Raw genomic sequence first — 22529 nt, 5'->3', positions numbered from 1 at the left:
GCGACATCGACATGCTCAGTGGTCAGGATTGGAATACCTAATGACTTCTCATATGTTTTTCAGAGCCTGTACTTAGCTTCAGCGCTGATGCGCGCGATGTGGTCCCGCGGCGCAGCAGGCGCGGGCACGCCGCCGCCGGAGGACGCGCGGCTCAAGCCCGCCTGCAAGCCCGGCCACTCCTCCAGCGAGGCCAGCGTCAGCATGGAGCAGACCAACTCTGACGACGACCCGGTACGTATACCAACACACTTACCTGAACATCGGTACTTTCTAGTTTCAATAAGGTTTGAAATTAAGGTTTTAAAATGGGAATTTAACAATGATGGTATTTCGTATGAAAATTATATAATAAGATAGATAATTCCTTTCTGTTTTAGTGTGAAGAGCTATCCACATCGGGCGAGGAAGCGGGCCCTACGCCGCGCAAACAGAGCAAACACCAGCGAGAACTCACAGGTATGTGACCCAACTACACAAATTATATTCTTGACTTCGTTGTCTGTTGAAATATTCTTAAATCTGTAATATTTCTAGCAGAACAAGAAGAGTGGCTCCGTGAAGGTGAAGAGCTGACAAAGAAGGAATGCGCCACTCTCAAATCGTGTCAAAAGTAAGTAAATTTTTGCATAACGTACAATTCTCAGTGTAAAGCCTAAGAAAAAACTATTTTAGTTTCTGATTTTCTCTTTGCCCTATTGAAATTACATAACCCCTTGATCGCCAAAGACATCAAGTGACGCGCTCGGCTTCAGCCCAATATCAACCTTCTTGCATTGCGACAAGGTTGACGATGGCGCGGCGCACACGATAAGCGTGGCGTTCAAAGAGTTACACACCTTGTAAACGTAAAATGGCTTTTTTTTTAAAATTTAACTGAATAAACAAATAAGTTACAGTCTAGAACTTAATGCAAGTGCAAGACCCATCGTAGGCAACCACTTGACATATTTTTAATTTATAATATTTGCATGACTTAATTGTAGTTGAATAATTATGTACTATTTTGCATGTATACATTTGCCAGCGCTTTGGTGCGAACTGTAATGCTGTGTAAATATATCGTAATAATAATAAATAATAATAATAATAAATAAAACCTTGAGGAGGTTTGTGTGCCGATGAGGAGTTCAAAGAAAAAAAAACAATATATTAATATCTTATATCTAATAAAAAAAAAAACATTGTTGCTTTCTTGGAATAAGTAGCTTGTGTCGTTAGATTTTAACAAGTGCATTTGAATAGCTTTTTTATATGTTTACTTTTTAAATACTTTACACTAACATCTTCTGGCAAATCATTTAATATTTTAGGTAATATATATGTATACAGCCTAGTGCCATATATGTTATTATATTTGGGTTTACAATATTTGTTTTGTCTCTGTAGACTTCTTAGTTTTGTACATCCTTTGTTTACTTTTAGTTTAGTAACATGGTGATATTCTTCAGTTAGTATGGCTAGTTTACACTTATTTTGAACCGGGAGTACATTACAGTATTTGAAAAGTTGTGCATAGTCTGTTCTTTGTTCTTTATTCAGGCAAACACTAAGTATAAGTTTACAGCTACAGCCAAGGCACTTATACTGTTAATACATAATTATGTAGTCAGATCATAAAATTAGTAAACTTGTATTACACACATTACACACTTTTAGAACTATCTCTAGAATTAAACATACATATATGTTTAATTCTAGAGATAGTTAGTAGGGCCTATAGCACAAGGAAAAAGAAAATCAGGCAAGCCACGAAGGCGTTGGGCAGAAGACATTTATAAGGTCGCAGGTGCAAGCTGGATGGAGTCAGCCAAAGACCGTGAAAAATGGCATAAGTTGGAGGAGGCTTTTACCCAAACGGGGTCCATATAAATCTATCAATCATGTTTTTAAAACATAATATATATAACTGTTCAAAATATGGAATAAATAAAGCTTTAATAATAATAATAATAATAATAATAATATGTTTCGTATTTCTTTTTGATAGGCACAAGTATCTAAATGCATGTTTTGTTTGTTAGGCGCGGTAAGCGCGCAGGCAGCAGCGGCAGCGCGAGCAGCGGCGCCGAGGAGCTGCTGCGGCCGCGCAAGAAGAAGCTCTACAAGAAGCGGCACAAGACCACCAAGCAGAGGCACTTCCGTGAGTACTCCTCAATATACCAGCTAAGCTAATAAAGCTGTGGTTGATACTGTGAAGGTTGGAAACCTTCACAGTCTCGTGGTAGGTAACTGGCAACGTTTATTTGAATTTAGAAATATCGCCCTGCTGAAGGAATAAACATCTGCAGGCGATTCATTCTGAAAGAGGCAAGAATCTGAGTTATTCGATATTGCTGTCATTAGTTTTGAAGAAAAAAAGATCATTATATATTATTCGAAATCTACCTCGAGTGCCTACAATCCCCCAGCTCAGATAGACCGTATCTCTTTTACAATACTCATAGTACTTTGTATCTTATAACATTGGCTGTTCCGACATAATCTTAAGTATTACAAATTAAAATGACTGTTCAGAATTGCTGGCTAAACCTTCCTTCTACCATTATGTTAGTATCTTAATCGTAGAAGTCGTATGCGAGAACCTTGTTAAATATAGTGCGGCATAATCTTAGGCGTGTTTTTGTTTCTTCCATGAACATAACAGTTTGGTACAAGGTCTGATTGCCGCTTATGGTTCCCAAAATAGTACGAGAAATTCATATCATTTAAATGACCCATTAGTATATTATCTGCTGCTATAAAGTGTTATTTACGATCTGTTTTGTCCAGTAGCAACACAACTGAAGACGGCCGACTTGGCAGAATCTGTGTCGGAGGTAGAAGAAGAGTCGTCAGGCAGTGAGACGGCACACTGTCAGCTGTTCAGCGATAATGTGGACGCCAGGTTAGTGACACCAGTATATCCTGTGGACAGCTGTCCTTCCAGTAAGTAGCGATCGACTATTTGCTCGCAAGAAACTTACGTGTTGATAAAGATTTCGTGTGGAAAAAAGGACATCAACATCAAACATTTATTCTGCAAATAGGCCCCAAGGCTACTTTTACATGACAAATTTTTACAAGCAATAAAAATGACCAAAAATTACAAAATACAATTACAAATATGGAATGAATGAAAAATTAGATACTTTATTAGAGATGTATAGTCTCTAAATGTCGAATAACACAAAAAAAAACTATGATAAAACAAAAAAACAACAAATACTAAAATTCTTTAGCGATGTAAAGAGTCTTCAGGTTTTGTGTTCTTATATAAATAATTAAAAGACAAGAAATTAAATCAAGACAAACAGACAAGAACCGAATGAGGTGTCTCACGTGAATGCCACTCAAAAGTAAAGTTACAAATTTGTAACATAAGATGTAGCCCGTGTAAGCTTAAACAGACTGGTCTGATGACTCACAGCCATCCCCTCCCTCAACCTTCATTCGAGAAAGTGGCGACGGCTTGTTGGTAATATTTTAGCGAATATCTCATTGGTACAAGCCACATACCCCCTACCTCCGGGCCGTAATGTCTTACTGTTTAGTTACCAAAGCTGCGCTAATAATAACAAGATTAGAGTATACATGACGTCCTTAAACTTGCTTATCGATACAGTGTAGTTTATTTATCAATTTATTAAAAGTCTGTCTACAGTGTCGACGTCTTGACTTAAATTACCGCTTGTAACATAACATTCATGTGACCTAACCCAAATTCTTCCAGCAGGAGGCTAATGGAACTCCGCCTAATGGAGAGCTACAACAAACGCCGAGGCGAAGAGGAGGAGGGCAGCGCCTCCTCCGCCATTTCTCCTCACTCGCACCGCCTGCCCGACCTCGACGAGGATGACTCGGCCTGCGAGGAGGAGTTAGCACGACTTGCTGCGCAGGTAAGGACACGCCTAACAAGAAAACAGGTCTTTCACTCCTTCATATCTCCTTACTTGTACCGTCCGCCCGACCTCGACAAGGAGAACTCCTGCGAGGAGTTAGCACGACCACAGAAGTAATAGTATTATCGTACAGAACGACCTTATGAACGCTGCCTTTTTTCTTGGCAGTATTGTCTTAGTGGTAAATAAATAGGGTATCTGTTATTTGAGATATCTCAGTTAACTAAATCTTACAACTGGAGAACAAATCAAACAGTTTTTATTAAATATTTTGATACGTGTTTTGTAAGTAGTCACACTACTATATAAAATAATGAATTAATAAGCACATTACGTAAATATGTCGAAAATTTAAAAGGCCATATGTATTGGAAAACGTTGTACAGTACACATGCGAATAGATAATTCGCGACTCGTGTCGATTTAAAACACAATTTAATGTATGACCACTCGCTGCGAATTTCTTACTTTCCGCACTTGTATCGTAATAGTTATTTGTTTTACGAGGGGGCAAAGTTGTTGTTTAACCGCTCGTGCTGATATTGCGAGGGTTTCAAGGCACGAGGGTTGAACAAACTTTGCCTCCGAGTGAAAAACAAAATTTTTCATCACACCAACGCGAGGAAACTACTAACTATGCGATACAAACAAAAAAAAAAACAAATTAAGTCAATTTCAAATGAACGTAAAATAAAAAATCTTTCAAAATCATCATTTAAAAGTCAATTCTACCAGCTAACATAAGGAAACAACTCAAAATTTGCATCTGATTACTTTGCCCCACATGTGGATGCAACTTTCTCATTAGTTTTTGAATAATCAAAAGGGCCTTTACCAATTGGTGTGGTGAAAAAGTATATTGTGATACAAGCGTTATACGTTGGTTATCACACTCGAGGCAATACTGTGCAATGAGATAGCCAATGCGTGTGCCACACTTGTGGTAGAGAGGCGGCGGGCAGTATGCCAGAATATGCGTGTACTGTTTTAACAATTAAAATTTGATAAATACCAAAGCTTCTTTTTTTCCTCGCAAGTGTGTTGAAAAACGTCGTATGAAACGCGTGTGCATTGGTCATTACACACATCGGCTTTCGTATTGCGCAATATCGCCTCGTGTGTAACGGCCAACGTAGCACACTTGTATCACAATACTATGTTTGTGCAGGCGCAGTGCCTCACGGGCTACGCAGGCGGCGCGCTGTCCCCCCGCGCGCGCCCGCCCTCGCCCGCCGCGCCGGCGCCGCTGGCCTGCAACGTGGACGACGTGTGCCGCCCCGGCAACACGCTGCTCTGGGACTTGTTGCAGGACGGGGCTATTGTAAGTACTGCATCATATTTCTCAGAATTTAAGTATGGACTGATTTAAAAAGGACCATTTTTCTTTTTAAACCTAAGTTCCTTTTGACTTCCCTCGGTGTGACATTAATATTAGTACCTGATTGGGATGGATGCCGAGGGTGCGCCCTGCTCTGAATGCGCGCGTACAAATAAGAAAATAGGCTAAGTTTTCCCCAGTATATGCCCATCCAGAAAAGTGCCTGACATCTGTTTCGAATCTTCATCGTCACCAAGTATTTCTTTTTGGTCTACGTAAGCTTACATCTTTTCACGGGCATTTGTATGAAAAATTACCTGATTCGATTCCTTATTTACAGGAGCAACTCGGCGAAGGCCTAGCCCTAGAGGCGGAGAAGGCGCTGTGCGCGCTGCTCTGCTTTAGCACCGACAAATTCATCCGAATCAAGTTTATCGAGGGGTGCCTTGATAATCTTGCCAATCACAGGTACGGCTTATGTTATTTATGGTAAACATTCGTTTCTATACCAAACAACGTGTATATTTCTGAATAGTGGTAACATCTCAAACAGATCACCCACACAATTTAAGTGGGTGATGCGAATAAGTTCGCGAACTTATGACTCGAAGGGCCCTTTTTTACTCGTGTGTCAGCCTAAGTACGCGTACTTTAAAACCGCCACGGCTCGTACAGTCGCCATCAGATATATCGGAGCGGCCAAGGTGTCCAAATATTTCTGAGCAAGACTAAATTTCTATAAATTCTGCACTCTCCAAATGCCATTTATATCGCAACTACTGCAATGCCATAAACATCTGAGCATGCTGTTTTTCAATAATTTCTTTGCATACGTCCAGTCAAAAATATCTGATCGAACAAAATACCAAACGTATCTAAGCAACAAAGGCGTTCACAAATATCTATTCATTTGAGAAGAATATACTGTATATTATATGCCTTACGTCGTATAATTGTTAGATTTATGTTTTTAGATTTTTATACGTTTAGTAATGAATAAACTTAAAAACTGCTGTGCCGATTTCAAAAACTCTTTCACCATTGGAAAGCTACGATCCGTGCGACGCCGGGACGGGCCGCTAGTACAGTCGCCATCAGATACATCTGAGCTATCAGGGTGCTCATAAATATCTGAACATCGACTCTAACGCTTTGGAAATAGAGACGTGTTCAGATATTTATGAGTACTTCTAAAAAAAGCTCACATATATCTAATGGCGACTGTACTATATATACTAATATTAGAAACAAGAAAGATTTGTTTGTTTGTATTGAATAGGCTCCGAAAATACTGGACTAACTGTAGCAAGAATACTTGCCATACCTTACCAGGGTGCCATGTGATTCTATTTTTTATATTTATAACTACTGTATGTACCATGGTTTGCAATAAATGTTTCTATTTCTATTTCAATTTGAAAAATTCTTTCACCGTTGGTAAGCTACACTCTTTGCGAGTATCATAGGCTATACATATTAGGGCTTTTTCACTTTCAGGGTCACCCAATTAGCTTAGCTGAAAAGGTTAAATCGGTGGTCAGTGTTGTGACGACAATTAAGCTTTAAATTTAAACTTAAACTACTTTTTTGTGCTTAATTCATAAACATTATGCGTTATTGTACTATAAATTCGTGAATAAAGTTGACCCTCATAAAGATTTCATGCTTAATTGTCGTCACACACCTGACCACCGATTTAACTTTTATTTGACAATTAAGTTGTGTGCACCTAAAATTGAAACTAATTAGAGAAATATTAGGGATCCGTACTAAAAATTGCCGTGAACCCTGCGAAGCGGGACGGGCTGCTCGTAAATAATATTTGCATTGTATGTATTCGATTGGTTATTTTTTTATCACTCGAATGCAGTGGACAGGCATCTTTATAAGGTAGTTAGTATTTAAGTAAGAGTGGTTTCGCACTAAATTCGATACCGCTCTACATTTTGAAACTCCTAAGCCAAGGGTTAAGGGTTGGTCAAGACCAACTAACATTGAAATAAACTATCAATTAATTTTATTGTATTAATTTTATTTATTATAATTTCTAAGTACCGAGTACTAAAACTTAATGTATACATACTCGTATTTTATTAAAATTGTCTTCAGTATTTAGTGTAACCACCATCAGCATTCCTCACCGCCCTCAGCCGGTGTTGCATGGAGCCCACAAGTTTCGCACAGTAATCGCGGCCCCTGAAAGACTCCCACACAGCGAGTGCATGCCGTCTTAATTTGTTCTTTCGTCCTACACTGGTCAGTATCCCACTCCTGGACCATTTTCCCCCACAAATTCTCTATTGGGTTGAGATCTGGACTTTTCGCGGGCATTTTGATTCGTGTAATTGTCTCTCTGTGTTCATGAAGCCATGCTTGCACTAGCCGAGAGTTGTGAACAGAGCTATTGTCTTGCATAAATGTCACACGACGGTTCGGATAACATATGTCTACACTGGGCAGGAATGAATCTTCGAGTATTTCCACATAATCCTTGGCATTCATCCGCCCAGTTATTTCGACAAGCTCTCCGGGTCCTTCCTTCGACATCCAACCCCAGAAGCCAATAGTTATCCGTCCGCTACGTCTATCAGGTACTACATGTCGTGCATGGTATCGAGTATTATCTGGCCTCCATAGTGTTAACCTGCCATTGTCAGACGAACAAAACACCTTTTCGTCCATAAAAAGGACATCATCGAAGTTTTTATTGCGATTGGAGACTGCAAACTGCAGCCTTTCATCCATATGTCTTTGGGTAAGAGCTGGCTTCCGCGCAGGCACTCGGTTTTGTAAACCTCCTTCTTTGAGCCGTCTTCGTATTGTACTACTTGAGACATTGAATTCACCAGAAAACTGGGTGGTATTAATGAAACGTTCGTTCCGGGCCTTTTCTAATATATTTACGTCTTGGAGACGCGTTGTCGACCTTGGACGCCCAAATGACACGTGGTTGCTTAGTCCAGCTTCCTGCTGGAACCTTTCTAACCATAAATAGACGGTGTTTCTCTGTAAAAAAACACATATATATAAAATTTTGTACTTTAGCGTGTAGCTGTGCTCTCTCGGAAAGGTTTACACGGAAGACCAGCGTCGAGATCCTTAGGTGGTATCTTGACATTAAGCTGAGTGGAGACCTTTTCAGTGACGCTTAATAATAAATTGATTCTGTCGTCTCATGTATTACTTAAACTTAAGCGTTTTCTGAATAAATTTCTTCTATTCTATTCTATTCTATATTTTTAATACCAGTCTTCTTTATAGCGGTAGATAAAATAGAAAACGATTTCAAAGTACTTACTGCTATTCCGAGTTCGTTGGCAATATCAGTAACGGGTAAGCCATCATTTTTCAAATCTATTATTTTCTTTTTAACATCGTTGTCAATACGATACGGATATGCCATTATTCAATTTAAAATCGCAAATGTATTTCACAAAAGCTGCAGATTATTGAAATCTGACAGAAATGAAAGAAGACAACAAAGAGCATATAATCACTACGTTCTAAGAGACGGAACTTCATACTACGCAAAGAGCATATAATCACTACGTTCTGGAAGACAATTGAATAAAATTGTCAATATTAAATATGGAAAAACGATTAGACTATTAAGAGTATGCAAAGGAGTTTTCAAATCAAAGACAAATTACTAACAGTCTTCTCTAATTGGTTAAGTCAACTTAATCCCACAGTCAAACCGTGAAAACTGTTTTGTGGGACCCTTTATTTGTGTAAGCTGTATCTTTTTCAAGCTAATAAATAAATAATAATAAAATAATAACTATATTTATAAGTCAAATGCTGGCCGCTGAAACTTAGGTGTCATTAAAGTAGCACTTATAGTAGAGCATAGTCGCAGAAATGTGTTGATTAGACACGATTTTCAAGTGCCTTTTCAGATAGGATGAAATAAACTAATACCTACTTCGTATATTCATAGTTTTGACAAGTCTAAATTGCAGGAAACTGCCCCAATCAATGTTGCCTGACCACATATATACCATACCATTCAACGTAATAACTACTCCCAATACTAGCGTCTTTGTTAAGAACTGCTTGGCGTGTTGAGTTTGAGTAACTAAATTATACCAACAGCTTTTTCAAAAGCAAACCGCAGATTCGGTCTTTCCCGCCAGAGCATCATATTTTCTGAAACAAACTTTTCCTGTTTTTTGGGTACCGTAGCATAAATTGCAAAATGGAACCTAAAAATAGATTTAAATACGTTCAAAATAACTTGGCGATTTCTATACTATGACGGTGGAAAACAAGCACACGGCCCAGCTAGGCAGTCGCCGTAGTCTAAGTATACACAGAAAAATATTATGATCTGTGATCAGTGATTAAAAACACATTTTTCTAACTTTATGTAAAGTAATTTAATGTCCCGGCCCTCAGTAAAATCACGCCACTTTTTCTTTATTATTTTACCTTGGTTTGGTTTAACTTGCCTCCCTCGACCTCTCCTTCACCCCAATCAGCTATTTAACATCCTAATTTTCTAAATTGGCTTCCTAAATCGGAAATGCGAAATAGTGGCTTAAGGGACTGTAGACCGGAGGGCAGGAAGCAGCACACTTCGTGGAACAAAAGCTATCTGACTGCGATTGCCAACCCGCCTGCCAAACGCGGCGGTTATGCCATTTCCCTCCATAAAACTGCATGGAGGAGGCCTGTATCCATCAGTTCACGTTATTTGGCTCATGATGATGATGATAACTTCGTAGTATTTAATATTGAACCCATTTATTCGTAAATCATTTATTAATTATTTATTATTCATTAAATAATACTCGTAGTTTATCTAAACCGTTCAATACATTTCTAAACTACTTTGCCACGCTCATAACACCCTTATGTCCACTCGATAACGAAGTGAAAACGCATAATTTCGATTTCCGAACTCTGAACAAATTTTGTATTTATAGATGTCAAAAATTTCATTTATTGTTCTAATATTTAACCTTAACACAAAGGCTAAAGGCGTGTTTTGCTTTAATGCGCAGATCTTTGTGAACGTTCTTATTGAGTTATTGCTTAGATACAATTGACATTTCACATGATCAGATATTTTTGACTGGAAGTATGCTAAGAATTTATTGAAAAAATACATGCTCAAATTTTTTTGCCATTCCAACAGTTCAGATGAATATGGCATTTGCAGTGTGCAGAATTTATTGAAATTTAGTATTGCTCAGATATATTTGGGCACCTTGGATGCATAGAAATATCTGATGGCGACTGTACGTCACTCATCGCCGCGAGCCGCCATCTCCTCCATACAACATTTCTTCCGTTGACAACATAGCGACGCTCGACGCCGTTGAAACGCGTGAAGCTAAATGAGCAAGCTTCAACGTGTGACACTGACATCGTCCCGGACACCGTTGCGTAACTTAAAAATCGCTTATAAAAAATTGACAGTTAACTACGGGGTGTAGAGCTGCGGTCGCCATATTTAATGTTGATGAATTCGTTGATTGTGCGTCGTGAAATCCACCCTCAGTGAGGTTACCGCCACGTAATTTAACGACCTTAATTAACGTACATACTACGAGCCAGTTGTTATTTCATACATTATACTTTATGACGATTCACCTTATATTTTAAATCAGTGAACTCGATCACAGTTACGACAGAATCTTCAACATGCATGGGCCGGTTTTTATATTTTACTTTACAAACATATAATGTGTCTGACTTATATTTTCCCCCGTGCAGGTCTGTGGCAGTCTCGCTTCGTCTTTTGCCGAAGTTATTTTCGTCATTTCAACAACTACGCGGAATGGATATGCATCAGGTAACATTTTTTACCCTGCTTTTTTTAGATTAGATTTTTTCTTTATTTCTCTTCTACTTCCGAAATGCTAGGGTTCCTATGATATCTAATGTTGCGGTACAATATGTAAACGATACTATAATTCAGTGCATAATTACTCAGATTTATTATTGGAGGTAAAAGTTACCACTACTTTTGAGGTTAGAAAAATTTTAATCTAAAAAAAACGGACCCCGTTGTGCCGGATGCAGTTAAGCTTGGCAAAATGTACACATTTGTCTCTTTCTTGCCAACTAAAATTCCAAATTCAGCATTTCAATTGAGAAAACGCCTGTAACCTATTAACAACACCAAAAGTGATCCCAACAATTTATTGATGGTAACGGCTTGTCCATCATTGTAATACATCGTTTTGTTTTGAATCTGGTTATGAAGCTGAAGTCACTTTTTTACTTATGCTTGGTATTCTCTTAGCGGTTCTAGAAAACGATTGCTATTTTATTGTAATCCTTATTACAACGTACACAAAAGCTAGACTAACATTCGATTTCCGTCCAGGTGGTAATGTGGGCAGAGCGCGAACGCGGCATGATGCGATTATTTCTCGAAGACCTGCGTCACTACGCGTCCCAACCGCGGGCCGCGGGCGAGGCGGCTCATTACGCGCACATCACCGAGCTCACCGTGCGGCTGCACTTCCTCACCGCCATCTTCTCCCCCGTCGGGTCGCCGCAGCACTTCCGGTAAGACTTCCTGTCAATGACCTCCCCAGGCAAAGGACAAGATAGGTTGTTTCTCTAAGACCTGCGTCACTACGTGTCCTCGCCGCGGGTCGCGGTTGAGGCTGCACATTACGCGCACATCAGGTCTCAACAGGACTTTTCTTGCAGCGAAAATAAGTGCTTCGTGGTCTACAATCTACATAACGGTTCCAGTCTAACAGAAAATTCAATCATGAAATAATCACTTGTTATTTTATCTGAACAGGTTAACAGTGGATCAAGTAGAAGAGCTATGGCAGTGTCTCGTGGTCCGCGGCACTCCAGAATGCGCCGACTGCCTCTATTCCTGGCTGCTGTCGCACACCAAGTCGCCCGAGCAGCACGCGCTGGGGCTGGACGCGCTCCGGTTCCTGTACATCGAGAAGATGCCCACCCTGGACCCTGAGGTGAGAATTGTTTACGCGCCGACATGCAGAATAATCGACTGGACCAACCATCATAATCAGAAATAATATAGTTAGCGCGTTTGGACCGCCTAATTTTTAAAAATACATTTTGAACTAAGTATGTTTATTTTTCTGGTTTTTTGGTACAAACGACCCAAAATCATATCAAAATGTCGAAACATTTTATCAAAAATGTGTCCAAAGAAAGAACGGGGAACAAAAATGCTCTGATTGTGACCCATATCACGTCGGTTTACTTGAATGCAATATAAAGCGACGTTTGGTTTTTGTTGGACAGACGATAAGCATCATGGGGCTCAGCCTATACCAGCAGCTGTGCAACCTGGCGCGCATGGCGCTGGGCGCCGGCGGCACCGGCGACGCGCACCCGCACACGCTCGCCATCGACCACCTGTGGAAGATCGCTCTCCGCGCCAACAGCACCGGTATGTCTGTCTGGGTCTGACGTGTGCACCAGCTGCCAACATGAGGCTCGGCCTATACCAGCAGCTGTGCAACCTGGCGCGCATGGCGCTGGGCGCCGGCGGCACCGGCGACGCGCACCCGCACACGCTCGCCATCGACCACCTGTGGAAGATCGCTCTCCGCGCCAACAGCACCGGTATGTCTGTCTGGGTCTGACGTGTGCACCAGCTGCCAACATGAGGCTCGGCCTATACCAGCAGCTGTGCAACCTGGCGCGCATGGCGCTGGGCGCCGGCGGCACCGGCGACGCGCACCCGCACACGCTCGCCATCGACCACCTGTGGAAGATCGCTCTCCGCGCCAACAGCACCGGTATGTCTGTCTGGGTCTGACGTGTGCACCAGCTGCCAACATGAGGCTCGGCCTATACCAGCAGCTGTGCAACCTGGCGCGCATGGCGCTGGGCGCCGGCGGCACCGGCGACGCGCACCCGCACACGCTCGCCATCGACCACCTGTGGAAGATCGCTCTCCGCGCCAACAGCACCGGTATGTCTGTCTGGGTCTGACGTGTGCACCAGCTGCCAACATGAGGCTCGGCCTATACCAGCAGCTGTGCAACCTGGCGCGCATGGCGCTGGGCGCCGGCGGCACCGGCGACGCGCACCCGCACACGCTCGCCATCGACCACCTGTGGAAGATCGCTCTCCGCGCCAACAGCACCGGTATGTCTGTCTGGGTCTGACGTGTGCACCAGCTGCCAACATGGCGTGTATGAACATCTGCCATTGAGTCTAACTGGCACTATAATAAAATTTCAAGAACATTCTAGACTGAATACGCACGAATCACAACGATCATAGAGCGTAAATATGCTGCTATTCCAACGTCTCAACTCTGTCTACACATATACCGGGCATCGGCTAAAAATGTGGCGCCATCGCCCTAAACGATGCCGCTTTTGATGTATTAGATGGCGCCACTTTTTGATATTTAACAAATTTAACACATGTCAGTGAAAGAATAAGGATCAAAGTCAAATGGCGTTCTAAAAGTTTTAATCATGTGTCGAAAGATGGCAGTAAATTTATTGTGGCTACAAAATTTTCTTTGACAATCCACCTCTATTTCAAATTCTCTTTGCTACCGATTTAGGGGAATTAAGGTTTTGAGGGAATCTGATTGTTGTGTCCAATAACATTTGGCTTTTGCGAACCTCTTTTGTTTACAACTAATTTAACAATATCTTTCCAGACGTTTCTATGGGCGCCATTCAATACCTAAACAGCTACTACATGGGCCAGCAATTACTACAAGAGGACGACTTCGTGTCCAAATGCATGTTCCATCTCTCCTCCGCAGCTGAGAGGCTCATAGTGAAAGAGCAGGACGGCGAGAGCTCGATACCGACCATGACGTGCGAAGAGGATAAAGAGCCGGAGAAGGTTCCGGATAAGCAGAATATTTATGAGCATATGACGGAGGATGCGGCGTTGCAATGTGTACAGAGGGCGCTATTGTTGTTGAAAACACATTTGGATACTTTTAAAAGAAGGTTTGTTGCCTATATTTTTCTAAAATGCTGGTTGACACTCTCATTTCTTAATTTTGGGTTCTTGGCAACCTAGAAAACTACTGTCATTTTAGGATAAATAAATATGTAAGTGATTCATTACCATCTGCGTCCTAGAGTTTTGCGCGGGTTCAAGATAGTTCAGTTCAGGTTCGGGGAGGGAACTATTTCTACAGTTCGAGGGATTTAAATTTGCCAACCAAAAAACGACCGGTGCCGGTTATAAATTTAGAATTATTTGTCTGTCTTTGTTGACTTGATATCACGCCCGTGGGGGGCTAAAAAGGTCTCCAGTTTTTTTTTTTTTTTAAGCTTAGAATAAATTTAAAAGTGGAAAAATTACTGCCTAAACCCATATGGTGGGAAAATTTGCTTGCCATGGATGAGGTCTTGGTGGCTCAGTTGTCAGAGCGCTGGAGTATCGATCCAGATGGCGTGAGTTCAAATTTCACCCAATGCAGTAATTTTTCCACTTATAAATTTATTCTAAGCTTAATACCATCGTTCGCAGATGTTAAAAATTAGTCTTTAGTTTTGATAGTATAGAAATACTACCTCATCATACCTCTATACCGCATCAGAATTTTTTCCAAAAAAAATTGGCGGTTATAACGCTTCGATTTTGACCTCACAAAACATTTAAATCATGTTCTGTATTCCCAAGATATGCATATCACCTCCGCCGCTGGGCGCTAGCGGAGTCGGGAGCCTGGGAAGGCACGGGCGGGGCCGGCACCGTCCGGCTCACACTGCAGCCGGCCGGCGCGGGGCCTCGCGCCTCGCTGAGCCTGCATCACTCCGACCTGGTCGCTCATCTGCGTGCCCACGTTCACTGCTGGTGGGAGCGGCAGGTAACACTCCCACAGATATGCATGTCACCTCCGCCGCTGGGCGCTAGCGGAGTCAGGAGCCTGGGAAGGCACGGGCGGGGCCGGCACCGTCCGGCTCACACTGCAGCCGGCCGGCGCGGGGCCTCGCGCCTCGCTGAGCCTGCATCACTCCGACCTGGTCGCTCATCTGCGTGCCCACGTTCACTGCTGGTGGGAGCGGCAGGTAACACTCCCACAGATATGCATGTCACCTCCGCCGCTGGGCGCTAGCGGAGTCAGGAGCCTGGGAAGGCACGGGCGGGGCCGGCACCGTCCGGCTCACACTGCAGCCGGCCGGCGCGGGGCCTCGCGCCTCGCTGAGCCTGCATCACTCCGACCTGGTCGCTCATCTGCGTGCCCACGTTCACTGCTGGTGGGAGCGGCAGGTAACACTCCCACAGATATGCATGTCACCTCCGCCGCTGGGCGCTAGCGGAGTCGGGAGCCTGGGAAGGCACGGGCGGGGCCGGCACCGTCCGGCTCACACTGCAGCCGGCCGGCGCGGGGCCTCGCGCCTCGCTGAGCCTGCATCACTCCGACCTGGTCGCTCATCTGCGTGCCCACGTTCACTGCTGGTGGGAGCGGCAGGTAACACTCCCACAGATATGCATGTCACCTCCGCCGCTGGGCGCTAGCGGAGTCAGGAGCCTGGGAAGGCACGGGCGGGGCCGGCACCGTCCGGCTCACACTGCAGCCGGCCGGCGCGGGGCCTCGCGCCTCGCTGAGCCTGCATCACTCCGACCTGGTCGCTCATCTGCGTGCCCACGTTCACTGCTGGTGGGAGCGGCAGGTAACACTCCCACAGATATGCATGTCACCTCCGCCGCTGGGCGCTAGCGGAGTCAGGAGCCTGGGAAGGCACGGGCGGGGCCGGCACCGTCCGGCTCACACTGCAGCCGGCCGGCGCGGGGCCTCGCGCCTCGCTGAGCCTGCATCACTCCGACCTGGTCGCTCATCTGCGTGCCCACGTTCACTGCTGGTGGGAGCGGCAGGTAACACTCCCACAGATATGCATGTCACCTCCGCCGCTGGGCGCTAGCGGAGTCGGGAGCCTGGGAAGGCACGGGCGGGGCCGGCACCGTCCGGCTCACACTGCAGCCGGCCGGCGCGGGGCCTCGCGCCTCGCTGAGCCTGCATCACTCCGACCTGGTCGCTCATCTGCGTGCCCACGTTCACTGCTGGTGGGAGCGGCAGGTAACACTCCCACAGATATGCATGTCACCTCCGCCGCTGGGCGCTAGCGGAGTCAGGAGCCTGGGAAGGCACGGGCGGGGCCGGCACCGTCCGGCTCACACTGCAGCCGGCCGGCGCGGGGCCTCGCGCCTCGCTGAGCCTGCATCACTCCGACCTGGTCGCTCATCTGCGTGCCCACGTTCACTGCTGGTGGGAGCGGCAGGTAACACTCCCACAGATATGCATGTCACCTCCGCCGCTGGGCGCTAGCGGAGTCAGGAGCCTGGGAAGGCACGGGCGGGGCCGGCACCGTCCGGCTCACACTGCAGCCGGCCGGCGCGGGGCCTCGCGCCTCGCTGAGCCTGCATCACTCCGACCTGGTCGCTCATCTGCGTGCCCACGTTCACTGCTGGTGGGAGCGGCAGGTAACACTCCCACAGATATGCATGTCACCTCCGCCGCTGGGCGCTAGCGGAGTCAGGAGCCTGGGAAGGCACGGGCGGGGCCGGCACCGTCCGGCTCACACTGCAGCCGGCCGGCGCGGGGCCTCGCGCCTCGCTGAGCCTGCATCACTCCGACCTGGTCGCTCATCTGCGTGCCCACGTTCACTGCTGGTGGGAGCGGCAGGTAACACTCCCACAGATATGCATGTCACCTCCGCCGCTGGGCGCTAGCGGAGTCAGGAGCCTGGGAAGGCACGGGCGGGGCCGGCACCGTCCGGCTCACACTGCAGCCGGCCGGCGCGGGGCCTCGCGCCTCGCTGAGCCTGCATCACTTCGACCTGGTCGCTCATCTGCGTGCCCACGTTCACTGCTGGTGGGAGCGGCAGGTAACACTCCCACAGATATGCATGTCACCTCCGCCGCTGGGCGCTAGCGGAGTCAGGAGCCTGGGAAGGCACGGGCGGGGCCGGCACCGTCCGGCTCACACTGCAGCCGGCCGGCGCGGGGCCTCGCGCCTCGCTGAGCCTGCATCACTCCGACCTGGTCGCTCATCTGCGTGCCCACGTTCACTGCTGGTGGGAGCGGCAGGTAACACTCCCACAGATATGCATGTCACCTCCGCCGCTGGGCGCTAGCGGAGTCAGGAGCCTGGGAAGGCACGGGCGGGGCCGGCACCGTCCGGCTCACACTGCAGCCGGCCGGCGCGGGGCCTCGCGCCTCGCTGAGCCTGCATCACTTCGACCTGGTCGCTCATCTGCGTGCCCACGTTCACTGCTGGTGGGAGCGGCAGGTAACACTCCCACAGATATGCATGTCACCTCCGCCGCTGGGCGCTAGCGGAGTCAGGAGCCTGGGAAGGCACGGGCGGGGCCGGCACCGTCCGGCTCACACTGCAGCCGGCCGGCGCGGGGCCTCGCGCCTCGCTGAGCCTGCATCACTCCGACCTGGTCGCTCATCTGCGTGCCCACGTTCACTGCTGGTGGGAGCGGCAGGTAACACTCCCACAGATATAAATATATATATATATATATATATATATATTATCGGTGTGGGAATGCTGTTACGCATCGTCATCCCCCTGACCTGAGGTGGGCCCATTTTGGAGGGTATGTGGGACTCACACCTCCCGGCTTTTTCCATTGAGAAAGAGGGGGAGGAGCCTACCAAGTAAACCCACACCGGCGTTTCCCACAGTATGCCGTTTGGGGAGGCGTCATGGGATCGCGAACATTCTACCACGAACCACAGATAAACATGTCATCTTAGAGGCTGCCTAGGGCATGAAGACGGCACGGTGAAACTACAACCGACCGGCGCCGAACCACCTGCATACCTGAGCTTACAGCATTCGTACCTTGTCATTCATCTACATGCTCACGATCATTGCTGATGGGAGCGGCAGTTAAATATCTATTACCATAGACACATATATTAAAGTCTGCTTAGGAAGTCACGAAGCTGGGACGGCGTGTCTTCTGGTGTCGATAGGAGGAAAGCTAATGATTAACTTGGTAAAAAAGGTCCATTAAAACTAGAAATTGAGTATATTATTGAAAACATTTACTTTAAATTGACTAAAAGCACTATTTCTACTATTTAGATACAAGGCGAGGAGGGCGTGACGGCGCTGTCGACGGACGGGCCGCTACGTATGATCACACAGGGGCAGGAGCTGACGATAGACTACGATGAGAGGACATTATATGACATGGGGTTTAAGGACAATCAGGTGAGTGTTGTACATTATGCATACAATGATTTGTAGCCTAGAATTTTCTGCACTTTCCTGCAGAGGTTTTTTGCAAATGTTTACGAAAAAACACTTGTCGCACATGCGCGTCTGACAGTATGTAAAAAATGATGAAAACTGTAAAAACGTATCACTAATCGTAGTAATTTAATATTTACAGTTTTAAATGGTAAAATCAGTTAAATGTTTCTATTACTTTTACTTTTTGAACAACCACATCTCTCTCCGTAGTTTCGTTTTGTATTATAATTTAATGTTACAATTACACGTTAATAAAGGTCCACAAAGTAGTTAGTTTGACTGTGGAGTCAGGTTTTTTTTTAATTTCAAAAAAGTACAAATACGAGCGTCTGCCTTTTTCTGTCTGACAAAACATTCAGTAAATTATAAGACACCCATTGGTTTGTGAATTGCTCCAATGGAAACACGAGTTAATATCCGGTCTGTTTGCAGCTGGTGTTCGTGTCAGTGGGAGTGGGCGCCCGCGCCGCCTGGGCCGAGTGGCCGTCGGCGCAGCCGGCACCGGCTCGCACCCGCCTACCCACTCTGTTGTTATTGGACCCCGCCTACTTCAACCATCTGTTCACGCTCATGCAAGCGCTGGGGCGCATGCGCGAGCCCGGCGCTAATGGGGTTAGTATAGACTTAGTTGACTAGTTAACTGATCTATTTTCAACCTTATTTCAGCGGGATAAAATCAACTATATACTGGTATCTTCTTCTTTGGTATCTACGCTTAACCAAGCACAGGTTAATAGGAGATATATTTCAAATATTATTGAATATTTTTCGAATACAAATGCTAAAATGACATGGTGCCTCCGCCCTTGGCCCTTCTCACTTTAATGTTAGTACCTGGGCGACCGAGCTTTGCTCGGTTATAACTATTTATTGTAATATGGTGATGAATAGGTGATAATCTTAACTACATTTTTTTTACTAAATTAAACTTGTCTAAAACAATAAAAATTAAAAAATTATATATAAACTTGAACATATAAAAAAAAAAAAAAACTTAGTCAACGGGCGAGATTCGAACCCGTAACACTCGTTTAGAAGTCCGCGTCTTAACCTGCTGGACCAGACGGACAGTGGTCGTCAACACGAAATTAGCGACCATATTCTGCGTCGAAAGAAAAACGCATTAAAACTCGAAAACACGCGTTTTCCCAAACATAAGACTAATCTAGATCGATTGTATACCCCCAAAAACCCCCATATACCAAATTTCAGCGAAATCGTTAGAGCCGTTTCCGAGATCACAGAAATATATATACATATATATATATACAAGAATTGCTCGTTTAAAGGTATAAGATAGAAAGCATCTGTGGTATGTGGTATATGATCAACTGATGTAAAGGTCATTGAAATTTATAATTGTTTTATTCGATCTTTATTTCTTTTGAATATTAACTTGTATATGTACCATTATTTTTAGGACTCAGTGGCCCACACGAAAGCTCAACTCTTGTCTCGGCGCGTCTGGGACATACTCCAAGCGGTACCACTAAACCCGACTCTACTAGAAGCCTTCCAGAACCCAATAGAAAGCAAGCTACCAGAATTACTTGACCCCAACAGTCCACAGAAACTCATGTACTCTCTACACATTATTGATAAGCTGAGCTCTAACAATAATGGTCCGCCCGCGAAAGAACCTTCTGGAAGCGAGAAGACTGAAGAGGAAAAAGTTAATGTGGAAAATTGGAATGATTTGTTTATTAAGAAAGGCGGGCTGAGGTTGTTGTATGACATTATGATGTCGGGTGAGTCGTGCTTGTCAGTTTCAGACAATTCTGTGCTTTATTGTCCAATCAATAAATTTCAATTTTAATTGATGTGTTTTGGTTTTAGGTGTGTTACAAAGGAGTGACGATAGTGAATGGAGACAGGATTGCTTAGCGTTGTTGTTGCAGCTGTTGTGTCGGATCGGAACGCTGCCTTCTTCGGATCCGTCGCAAACACCTAAGTTGCATCCGGTATGATTTTTATATTACATTTCTTAGAATAATTTCCCTAGAAGGTTCTGGCTACCGTAATGATACCATTTACAGTGTGTTATACTGGCACATACATGTTAGTATCGCCTTTTCTCTTGATTGTTGTACCTAACAGCGCAAGAGTGGGAGATAGTCATATTTTGGCTTCTCTTTTACTCGCTGGTCTTGTTGATTTGTGAAACTAGATTACTAAGTTTTATTTTAATTTGACATTTACCAAACTAATATTGAATATTTCTGCTTTTTAATATTTACAATCGCTTGTGTATTAAACGTTTTGAGGATTAGATTAATAATGATGTATGTTTCAGTCGTTATTATCATTAATGAGCGTGGAGGAGACTACAGAAAGACTGATTTCAATACTGTGCGAGGCGGCGACATCAAAGGAGCCCACTACCTATAAAACGGGCTTCTGGGGTCGAGCGCAGGTAATTATTACTTTGTTAAACAAATACCCCCTCATTCATAAACGTGTACTAAAGTTACGGTGCCGCTAATAATCGTTTGTCCCTTTCCGACGTATTGGTATGATGGAAAGGGGCAAACGATTATTAGCGGCATCGTAACTCTAGTACACGTTTATGAATAAGGGGGATAATGATTGTTTATTATTAATGTTGAAGCGAAACGCTTCGTGCGTATTTGTGGAATACCTATCATGAAGCGATCCCGAAGTGCCGATTGTCTGGTAGTCCGATGGTGAAATGTGAATGTGACATTGTGCAATTCCTCGGCACACTCTCCGAAATGTCCTATAAAAGATCGTAACGATACGCGTAATAAAGTATTAGGGCTATTCTGGTACTCGAGAACTGCGAGGCGAACCCAGAGCTTTACAGGCATTTTTAACGTCATCCTCATGTGCTGTCAAAAGTCGAGTTGTGTATCTATAGTCATTCCTAAGTCGCGTATGTCATGTACCCTGCGCAGCTCCGTGTTAATAAGGTCGCTAAAATAGGGTTTTTGGTTCTAGTGAAAGTAATCACCTTACACTTTGAAATATTGAATGGAAGCCGGTTGTCCTCACTCCATTTGGCCACTGTGTCAATATCATGTTGTAAAAGTTCGGAATCGTCATTGCATTTGATATCAAGAAACAGTTTCAATTTGTCTGCAAACATTGTTGTTATACATATTGTTGTTATACATACATACCAGCACTTACAGATACACCTTACGTGCTAATAGTGTTATTATTAATATGTAATTGTATTTTCGTGTGATTATACACTCTAATATTATATTCAGTCAAATATTTAATTACATATTATATTATTATGTCATTATGAAATTACATTAAATTGTCATCATTATGTATGTCACATTAATAACTTAATTTTTATATTAACAAATATTACAGTACAAATAATCCAAACGAAATTTCGACCAATCATAATTATTTCACAGTAAAAATTAAATTCACACTAACAAAATAAACAATACATCATAATATAAACTGACCATAATAACAAACGATTATTAACATTATGTCACATATTTTAGATAGCTAGGGGTTACAATACTTTCTAAGTAACGAGATGACGCACTTAAAAATTTAGTCTCTGAGGAGAAGAAAATGTCAAGCTGCTTGTCTCTGTCCAGTATGTCGTTTATCAATTTCAACGCGTAGTGTAGAGGAGAGGAGGCGAGCGCGCGCGTCCGCTTAGGAGGGATGGCGAACAGATCGCGACGGCGAGTACGCAGTTGTTTCGTTGATAGACGGGGAACGCGCAACGGTATTTGTGCTAACAGCTGGGAATTTGTCAATTGACCGCGTATTATATGGAAAAAATATTTAATTAAGTATATGTTTCTTCGGGCTTCAAGGGATGTATAGTTTACCATACCATATATGAAGAGCGTTGGATATAGGAAAGGATATACGCCGTATATTTTCTTATATAGAAATCGCACAAACGATTTTTGCACTCTTTCCAATAGAAGCACGTATTGCTGCTCATGGGGGCTCCAGATGATGGCATTCGTCTCCAGCTTGCTACGCACGTAAGCGTTATACAAGATGGTAATGGTGTGCTGATTGGTAAATGGTTTAGCTTGCCGAATGATGAATCCCAGACATCTTCTAGCCTCGTTACTAACGTTGACTATGTGTGGGTTAAATGTTAGTTGAGAATCAAACGAGACAC

General features: G+C 44.3%; 1 protein-coding gene across 1 annotated transcript in view; it reads left to right on the top strand.

Annotated features, from left to right (window-relative positions):
* LOC133528651 (ubiquitin carboxyl-terminal hydrolase puf) overlaps window positions 1–22529 on the top strand; it is a 60202-nt gene that overhangs the window by 3699 nt on the left and 33974 nt on the right. The window contains exons 6-25 of the mRNA XM_061866106.1: window positions 64–231; window positions 378–456; window positions 535–610; window positions 2022–2140; window positions 2770–2884; window positions 3710–3875; window positions 5047–5199; window positions 5537–5664; window positions 10918–10996; window positions 11534–11718; window positions 11963–12143; window positions 12442–12556; window positions 12700–12765; window positions 13823–14123; window positions 14806–14992; window positions 18227–18355; window positions 18830–19009; window positions 19818–20145; window positions 20234–20358; window positions 20691–20810. Of these exons, the coding sequence (XP_061722090.1) occupies window positions 64–231; window positions 378–456; window positions 535–610; window positions 2022–2140; window positions 2770–2884; window positions 3710–3875; window positions 5047–5199; window positions 5537–5664; window positions 10918–10996; window positions 11534–11718; window positions 11963–12143; window positions 12442–12556; window positions 12700–12765; window positions 13823–14123; window positions 14806–14992; window positions 18227–18355; window positions 18830–19009; window positions 19818–20145; window positions 20234–20358; window positions 20691–20810 (3000 nt within the window). The remainder of the gene's footprint in view (window positions 1–63; window positions 232–377; window positions 457–534; window positions 611–2021; window positions 2141–2769; window positions 2885–3709; window positions 3876–5046; window positions 5200–5536; window positions 5665–10917; window positions 10997–11533; window positions 11719–11962; window positions 12144–12441; window positions 12557–12699; window positions 12766–13822; window positions 14124–14805; window positions 14993–18226; window positions 18356–18829; window positions 19010–19817; window positions 20146–20233; window positions 20359–20690; window positions 20811–22529) is intronic.

This window comes from Cydia pomonella, chromosome 19, assembly GCF_033807575.1.
Source record: "Cydia pomonella isolate Wapato2018A chromosome 19, ilCydPomo1, whole genome shotgun sequence".
Classification (NCBI taxonomy): Eukaryota; Metazoa; Arthropoda; class Insecta; order Lepidoptera; family Tortricidae; genus Cydia; species Cydia pomonella.
The sequence above is the reverse complement of the archived record's forward strand: the minus strand, read 5'-3'. Positions and strand labels throughout refer to the sequence as shown.